This window comes from Ursus arctos, unplaced genomic scaffold (assembly GCF_023065955.2).
Source record: "Ursus arctos isolate Adak ecotype North America unplaced genomic scaffold, UrsArc2.0 scaffold_21, whole genome shotgun sequence".
Taxonomy (NCBI): domain Eukaryota; kingdom Metazoa; phylum Chordata; class Mammalia; order Carnivora; family Ursidae; genus Ursus; species Ursus arctos.
The window spans coordinates 50,620,417-50,629,949 of NW_026622886.1; the positions used below are offsets into that span (position 1 = coordinate 50,620,417).

Below are 9,533 nucleotides of genomic sequence, written 5' to 3' on the forward strand. Positions count from 1 at the left end.
TTTTTAATTTCTGCCAGATTCGCTCTCATTTCCACCCTTAGAGATTCTATATTCTCGTTAATATTTTCGTTAATATTTTTTTCAAGTCTACACATCATCTTGACCATTGTTACTCTGAACTCCATTTCTGACAATTTGGTTATATCCATATCCATTAGTTCTGTGGCAGAAGCCACAGACTCATTGTCTTTTCTTTGCTGGGGGTGATTTCTCCTTCTTTTCATTCTGATGAGGAGAGGTTGCGGGGTTGCCCAGAGCCCAAATTATTGACACTAACCCAGGCAGTGCGCCCTTGTTTTATAGGGACCTTAGGGATGTGGGCTTTTGATTTTTCAGCCTGCCTTCTGGGGGTGGGGCCTAGCACGCCGATACTCAGGCAGGCCTGTTTGGGTAGAGTCTCCCTGTCCCTGCGAGGGGGGATGGGGATGGGCACACTGTGAGCTGGTCTTTCCAGGCTTTTGTTCTCTGGTGGCTTTCCCTGGCGGTTTCTGTGCCTCTTCTGAGAGTCAGAGAAGCAGTAGCCTAATCCCAGCCTCTGTCTCAGAACAGAGGGATCACAGACCACTCTCCACTGATGTTCTGACCACTTTACCTCTGTTTCTGTTGGTGCTGCTAAACCCTGCAGCATCCGGGGATGTGTGCCCCACAGCCAGCGTCCCAGCCCTCACTTCCAGGGCCAGTAAGTCTCTGTCCTTTGTGTTTCTAACACCGCCAGCCGCCAGCTGCCCGGCGTGCTCCAGAGCTCCATTTCAGTGTGGTTCGTGCACTCCCAAGCTCTGGTTTTTAGACTGGTCTTGCGCGTTTCCCGGCTCAGGGTCTCAGTCTGCTCTCTCGCGGGTGCCAGTCCGAGGGCCCATCCGCTTCCCGGTGTCCGAACGCGGTGGCTCCCTCCCCCTTCCGTTTATCTTCTGATATCTGTGCATCGATTCACGGCTCCCCGCTTCATACCTCAATACTCAGCGCTGGAGATGTTCATTTGTAGAGATCCAGATGTATCTTCCTACGTCTCAGGCTGATTCTGTGGGTGTTCAGGATGGTCTGGTACCTATCCAGCTTGACTCAGGGGACCAGCTGATAAAGGGGACCCTACTCCTCCGCCATCTTAACTCCTCCTGTTTTTGTTGATTTTGAAGAGAGTTCTCTGTGCCTCTTGGCTTTGGATGTTTCCTTCCCCAAATTAGGGAAGTTCTCAGGTATAATGTGCTCAAATAAACCTTCTGCTCCCTTCTTCCTCTCTTCTTCTGAGACTCCTATGATATGAATGTTATTAAACTTTATGGAGTCACTGAGTTTCCTAAGTCTACATTGGTGACCTAGTATTTTTCTTTCCCTCTTCTTTTTAGCTTCATTATATTCTATAATTCTATCTCCTGTATCACTTATTTGTTCCTTTGCTTCTTCCATCCTTGTCATTATATCCAGTCAGTTTCACATCTCAGCTACACCATTTTTCATTTTGGTCTGACTAGTTTTTAGTTCTTTTATGTCTGCATTAAGGTACCCCCAGTGTCTCTATGCTTTTCTCAAGCCTAACTAGTATCCTTATGATTGTTGCTTCAAATTCTGGTTCAGGCATATTACTTGTATCTGTTCAATTAGATCCCTGGCTGTGATATCTTCTTGTTCTTTCTTTAGGGGGTGAATTCCTCTGTCTTGTCATTTGTCTAGGTTTCTGTCTTCTGTGTGTTATGAAAGGCTATTATGTTTCCTGCTCCTGAGAGTGATGGCTTTATGAAGAAGAGGTCATATAATGTCCAGGGCCTGTTGCTTCAGGAAGTGTCTCTGGTGTATGTTATGTGCAGTCTGCTGCTGTGTTTTGGCTGCTCTTTCTCTCAGGTTAGTCCTCTGGATAGTTTTTCTTTGCCTTCAGTGGAGGGTGTTTGGATATTGGCCAGAGTGTGGCAGATTTAACTAAGTGTCCTCTGGTCTGCTTTTTAAAAGAGACCTGATGCTATTTCCACTAGAGCTGAAGCTTTGCAGAACTCTATGGTCAGTAGATGTGGTGTGTGTGGGGACTTTGTGCCGGTCTTCTGGAGGACAGGCCTGCTGTTGCTCTGACTCTCAGGCACATTTGCCCTAGTTCAGAAGCACCTTCAGAGCACAGGGGGGTGGGGCCAGGTGTAAGCAGTTTAAGTCTCCCATGTTGGCTCTGTGCTGCTTACTGAAGTTAGTTTATGCTAAGGTGTGGTGGAGGAAAATGGTGCCAGACACCTCCCTAGTCCCTGGAAAGGGAAGTTCACTCCTGTTGCTGTCCAGGAAACCCTCCCAGAAGAGCAGAAAATCTCTGCTTTGTGTCCCAGGCTTCTCTTAGATTGCTGCCTTCACCCTGTCAGTGTCTAGGCTATCTGCCCACCTGGCAGTGTGGTGCACCTTGGGGTCTAATCCAGGCAGGTCGGCTGAGTTTTAAAACTCCAAAGTTTAGGGACCTTGTGTGGTGGGAACTCATGCTGGTTCTCTTGGGGGAAGGTCTTGCCACATTGGAATTGATGCGTGTTTGTCCCAGAAGGGCAGTTGCACCAAAACACAGGGACGTGGAGTTCAGAGGTAAAGTGCAGCAAAGTGCCAGTGTCCCAGTTAGCCACCTCAGCAGGTGTCTCTGAGCCTGTTCTGAGGGGCAGGGGAGGGAAATGGCACCACCGGCTCTTTTGTCCCCAGAGAGGCAATGTCACCTTATCCAGATGCATTCCAAGAAGGGGGAACCATCTCTCCAAGTGCCTAATCCATGCACGAGAAAGCAGTTGATAAAGATTAGACAGAGATCAATGAATTAGAAACCAGGAGCACAGTAGAGCAGATCAACAGAACTAGAAGCTGGTTCTTTGAAAGAATTAATAAAATTGACAGACCACTGGCAAGACTTATCCAAAAGAATATTCCCTAATGAATATGGACGCCAAAATTCTCAACAAGATCCTCGCCAATAGAATCCAACAGACATTAAAAGGATCATTCATCATGACCAAGTGGGATTCATCCCTGGGATGCAAGGGTGGTTCAACATTCGCAAATTGATCGGTGTCTTAGACTTTATCCAGAAGGAAAAAGCCAAAAATCATATGATTCTCTCAATAGATGCAGAAAAAGCATTTGACAAAATACAGCATCCTTTCCTGATTAAAACCCTTCAGAGTGTAGGGATAGAGGGTACATTCCTCAATCTCATAAAAACCATCTATGAAAAGCCTACAGCAAATATAATTCTCAATGGGGAAAAGCTGGAAGCCTTTCCTTTAAGATCAGGAACATGACAAGGATGCCCACTCTCGCCACTATTATTCAACATAGACAGGAAGTCCTGGCAACAGCAATCAGGCAACAAAAAGGGATCAAAGGTATCCAAAACGGCAAAGAAGAAGTCAAACTCTCTCTCTTCGCAGACGACATGATACTCTACATGGAAAACCCAAAAGAAGCCACTCCCAAACTATTAGAAGTTATAGAGCAATTCAGTAATGTGGCGGGATACAAAATCAATGCTCAGAAATCAGTTGCATTTCTGTACACGAATAACGAGAACGAAGAAAGAGAAATTAGGGAATCCATCCCATTTACAATAGCACCAAAAACCATACGTTACCTTGGAATTAACTTAACTGGAGACGTAAAGGACCTATATTCTAGAAACTACAAATCACTCTTGAAAGACATTGAAGAAGACACAAAAAGATGGAAAGATATTCCACGCTCATGGATCGGAAGAATTAACATAGTTAAAATGTCCATGCTACCCAGAGCAATCTACACTTTCAATGCTATCCCTATCAAAATACCGAGGACATTTTTCAAAGAACTGGAACAAATAGTCCTTAAATTTGTATGGACCCAGAAAAGGCCCCGAATAGCCAAGGAACTGTTGAAAAGGAAAAACAAAGCTGGGGGCATCACAATGCCGGATTTCAAGCTGTACTACAAAGCTGTGATCACAAAGACAGCATGGCACTGGCACAAAAACAGACACATAGACCAATGGAACAGAATAGAGAACCCAGAAATGGACCCTCAGCTCTTTGGGCAACTAATATTTGATAAAGCAGGAAAAAACATCCGGTGGGAAAAAGACCGTCTCTTCAATAAATGGTGCTGGGAAAATTGGACTGCTACATGCAAAAGAATGAAACTTGACCACTCTCTCACACCATACACAAAGATAAACTCAAAATGGATGAAAGACCTCGATGTGAGGCAGGAATCCATCAAAATCCTGGAGGACAACATAGGCAGCAACCTCTACGACATCGGCCAAAGCAACCTTTTTCATGACACATCCCCAAAGGCAAGAGAAACAAAAGATAAAATGAACTTGTGGGACTTCATCAAGATAAGAAGCTTCTGCACAGCCAAGGAAACAGTCAAAAAAACTAAGAGGCAGCCCACGGAATGGGAGAATATATTTGCAAATGATGCTACAGATAAAGGACTGGTATCCAAGATCTACAAAGAACTTCTCAAACTCAATACACGAGAAACAGATAAACAAATCATAAAATGGGCATAAGATATGAACAGACACTTTTCCAATGATGACATAAAAATGGCTAACAGACACATGAAAAAATGTTCAATATCATTACCATCAGGGAAATTCAAATCAAAACCACATTGAGATACCATACCACCCTATGCCAGTTAGAATGGCAAAATTTGACAAGGCAAGAGACAACAATTGCTGGAGAGGATGTGGAGAAAGGGGATCCCTCCTACATTGTTGGTGGGAATGCAAATTGGTACAGCCACTCTGGAAAACAGTGTGAAGGTCCCTTAAAAAGTTAAAAATTGGGGGCGCCTGGGTGGCACAGTGGTTAAGGCGTCTGCCTTCGGCTCAGGGCGTGATCCCGGCGTTGCGGGATCGATCCCTACATCAGGCTCCTCCGCTATGAGCCTGTTTCTTCCTCTCCCACTCCCCTGCTTGTGTTCCCTCTCTCACTGGCTGTCTCTATCTCTGTCAAATAAATAAATAAAAAATCTTTAAAAAAATGTTAAAAATTGAGCTACCCTATGATCCAGCCATTGCACTACTGGGTATTTACCCCAAAGATACAGACGTAGTGAAGAGAAGAGCCGTATGCACCCCAATGTTCATAGCAGCATTGTCCACAATAGCTAAATCGTGGAAGGAACTGAGATGCCCTTCAACAGATGACTGGATTAAGAAGTTGTGGTCCATATATACAATGGAATATTACTCAGCTATCAGAAAGAACGAATTCTCAACATTTGCTGCAACATGGACGGCACTGGAGGAGATAATGCTAAGTGAAATAAGTCAAGCAGAGAAAGACTAATATTATATGATTTCTCTCATCTATGAGAAGCCATAGAGGGTTTTAAGAAAGAGAATGACATGATAAGATTTATATTTTGAAAAAGATCAAACCACAAGAACTTGTTTTCCTCATTCCGCCTCACTACAATTTTCATGGCAGTAATTTGCTCTGCCAAATTTCCGTAGCCAATCCCATTTACAACTTGGCTGCTATTTGGAAGGAATGTCACCTATTCTAGCCTATAAGGTGTTCTCACCTTTGCGCACAAGTTCTTATGGTCTCTTTCCTTTCTGTGTGTGAGTAGATCACACTTCTTGGATTCTTTGCAATTGTTAACTCATTTTAACTGGTAGGTTTTGAGTGGAGCAAGTAATTGCAGGTTTGAGACATTCTGTGTCCTTTGTGTTTCCTGTTGTGACTCTTGAAGCATGGCACGTGGAAATGGCAGCCTAAATAGGTGATGTGGGAAGAGCACATGAGCAGAGTTTGCTGCTGACCCACATTGGATATATAGTATGAGAAATTAGAAACTTTTGTTATTTAAGCCACTGAGATTTTGGGAATGTTTGCACCAGTGTGCAGCAGTACACCACCTCTCTTAACTGCATCTTAATAGGAGGAAAGACTTAAAATAAAATCATTTAATCCTTCGTAGTTACAAAAGATAAACTAATGGGGAATACCTTTTTTTTTTTTTAAAGGTGTATGTGTCTCTTAGGCTTCTGAAAATATGCTTAAATTGCCCTTAAGTCTTAAGCATGGATTTATCTCTGCTACTGTTTGTAGCTGTTACCACAAAGAAATAGCTGTGTGGTTCAAAATATGTTTAAAAGTGTTTAGAAGAGAAAGAGTTTGGCCCTTTAAAAAGTTAATAGGTGATAGATAAGCTTATGAAAATGATTTAATTTATGTAATAAAGACATCATTTACTCATTCTTTACTGTTTTATTAATTGAACATTTACCGGGTGCCCGTAATGGGCATGGTGCTGTGTTAGATGCTGCAAGGCCAGGAGTCAAAGCCTTTGACCAGTACATGGGAAAGGAGATGAATAGGGAAGAGGGAGCACAGTTAGTAGGAGATATGAGCCTCCCTTCTCATAACTGAATCTTTGTTAGAAGCTTATTGGGGATAAAGGAGGAGGAAGAATACACTGGTTTCTCAGGTCGCTTGCTCTTGGGGTCTATTTCCTTTTAAAGAGAGAGAGAAAAAAGACCCAGATTGTTCAGAAGAGATACGGGTACGGAAAAGAGAAGCTTCTTAAGAGATGTTAGGGCCATAGGTGGACTAATATGGGCTTTTTGTATGCTTTCAATGTCATAAGGAGATTCCCATCCTAAAGACTTCTAGCCAAAGCTTGTTGAGAGCTTGGAAAACATGGGAAACAGGTGGAAAGCCATGGCTACCTAAAATACTTACAAACTCTTAGGAGAGTAAATCTAAAACCAGTTAGAATGGTGAGAGATTGCGTTGCTCAGTAGTTAGGCAGTTGGACTCTGACAGAATCAGATAGAATTGGCTTCTAATTCTAGTTCAGGCACTCAGCTGTGTCATCTTGCACAAGTTATTTTGCCTTTATTAAGCTTCAGGTTCTTATCTGTAAAATAGAGTGGAGTTTCCAGACAGATCTCATAAATTCATCTGAGGCATGCCTCAGTAATTCATTGTTCTCAGGATACAAACGGTCAAATATCAAGGTTCTTCACTTAAAAAAAATCAGTTCTGAGCCCCCTTATTCATTTGTCCTTTCCTCCATCTATCAAAAGATTATTTATTTATCCATTCAACAGAAAGAGAGTGAGAGAGTGCATGAGTTGGGGCAGGGAGGGGCAGAGGGAGAGGGAGAGAATCTCAAGTAGGCTCCACACTCAGTGCAGAGCCTGACACGGGGCTTGATCCCATGACCGTGAGATCATGACCTGAGCCGAAATCAAGTCAGACATTTAACTGACTGAGCCACCCAGGTGTCCCGAAACAGGCTTTGTATATAACCGTTACTGTGACATTGCTAGTAATGAGAAAACACAGACACTAGTAATGAGAAACCATAGGGAGCATAATTCAGAGGTTATTCTTCTTTTCATTTCTCCACTCTTGAACTTCCGTTTTACCATTCTCTTCATTTTTGGCTCCCCCTCACCAGTATCCCACTATAATCTGGCTTCTTCCTCCCCCACCCCAATTTCCACATTTGCTGAAAATGGCTGAGATCAACAACACCCTAATTGTCAGTTCTCAAACTTTGATTCTTCATATTAATTGCTCTCTGAGTCATTTCACATTGCCAACTACCTATGTTTCTTGAGACATTCTCTTTCCATGAGTTCCATAGATCTTTGGCATTTCTTATCATTCTGCTGCCTCTTCTGCTCTTTAAATTTTGGGAGGATTCTTAGAGTTTAATATTTGAACTTCTATACTTACTTCTGTTCTTCTGTACTTCCTCTAGTCCCACATCAATTACTCTGTACATGGTAAAGATTGCTAAATTCGTAGATATGGTCCCAAATCCAAATGCCCTGACCCTGTGGGCATTTCATTTATGCAAAATGAGATTTAACTTAATTCAGAACTAAAACTATCATCTTCACAAACTTTTTTCCTCTTTTTTTTATATCAGTGTAATTAATGACATTTACTCAGTCTTCTTGGATTGAAATTTTGTGCTCCTACCAACAGTATTTTTTCTACCTAAATTTCTCTTCCTCTATTTCTGCTTGCTTGACTTATTCCTACTGGTCAAGACTCAGTTTAAATGGCATCTGCTCTGAAAACATTTATTGACTCTTTAACTCAGATTGGGTCACTTTTTCATCTATAAAGCCTGAACCATCTCTTTCTTTCTTTCTTTCTTTCTTTCTTTCTTTCTTTCTTTCTTTCTTTCTTTCTTTCTTTCTTTCTTTCTTTCTTTCTTTTTCTTTCTTTCTTTCTTTCTTTCTTTCTTTCTTTCTTTCTTTCTTTCTTTCTTTCTTTCTTTCTTTCTTTCTGATTTATTTATTTATTTGACAGAGAGAGAGAGAGTGACAGCGAGAGAGGGAACACAAGCAGGGGGAGTGGGAGAGGGAGAAGCAGGCTTCCCGAGAGCAGGGAGCCTGAAGCTGGGCTCGATCTCAGGACCCTGGGATCACGCCCTGAGCCGAAGGTAGACGCTTAACATCTGAGCCACCCAGGTGCCCCTGAACCATTTCTTTATATGAACACTTTGTAGGTTGTAACTTATTTATTTCCATGTCTCTCTCACTGGCCTGGAGTTTAACTCTTTCTTGGATATGTAGTCACTGGCAGAGAGCTTGGTGCACAGTAAGAACTTAGCCATTAAGGCTTTAATTCTGAAATTCTTTAGAGATTCACAAGCTTTTTGACTATATCCTTGAAGGCTTGTTTTACCTGTTGGTTCCTTAGGGTGTAAATGAAGGGGTTCAACAAAGGTGCAACCGAAGTAATGAGTAGAGCTACTCCCTTGTTGAATGTGTTCTTTTCTTTTGCTGAGGGCTTTACGTATGTGAAGAAGCAGCTTCCATAAGAGAGGGAGATAACAATCATATGGGAAGAACAAGTGGAAAAGGCTTTTGTCCTTTGCTGGGCAGAGGGGAGCTTCAGAATAGTCCTGATTATGAACATATAAGAGAGAATCACTAGTACCAGAGTGACCACTAGGGTCACATATGCTATAAGAAAAGCAACCTTCTCAATGAGGCTTGTGTCTGAACAGGAGAGTTTCCGAAGGGGCTCATAGTCACAGAAATAATGATTCAGCCTATTGGATGCACAAAAGTCCTGCTGACTCATCAGAGAGATCAGTGGTATAATAACCATTAACCCAGACAGCCAAGAGCAGAGGACCAGCTGGATGCAGACTCTGCTGCTCATGATGGTCAGGTAATGCAGGGGTTTGCAGATGGCCACATAGCGGTCATAGGACATGGTGGCCAGAAGGTAAAACTCTGTTGCCCCCAGGAATATTGCAAAGAAATACTGAGTGAAGCAGCCAGCAAAACTGATACTCTTATTCCCTGTTGTGATGCTGATCAGGACCCTGGGAATGAAGATGTATGTGAAGGACATTTCTAAGAAAGAAAAGTTCCGGAGGAAGAAATACATGGGAGTCTGCAGGTGGGAGTCCAGCAAGGTGAGGATGAGGATTGTCAGATTTCCGATGATGCTGAGTAAATAGGCAAGGAACAGAAAGGTGAAGACCACTGCCTGGAGTTCAGGGACATCTGTCAGACCCAGCAGGATAAACTCAGTCAACATGGTTTTATTTTTCAT

At 42.6% G+C, this 9,533-nt stretch overlaps 1 protein-coding gene across 1 annotated transcript; it reads right to left on the reverse strand.

Moving 5' to 3' along the window:
* Nucleotides 1–8,603: 8,603 nt before the first annotated feature.
* On the reverse strand, nt 8,604–9,533 carry LOC130544489 (olfactory receptor 2AP1-like). The gene has a single exon (XM_057316524.1). It carries the CDS (start codon nt 9,531–9,533, stop codon nt 8,604–8,606), a length of 930 nt encoding a protein of 309 aa, XP_057172507.1.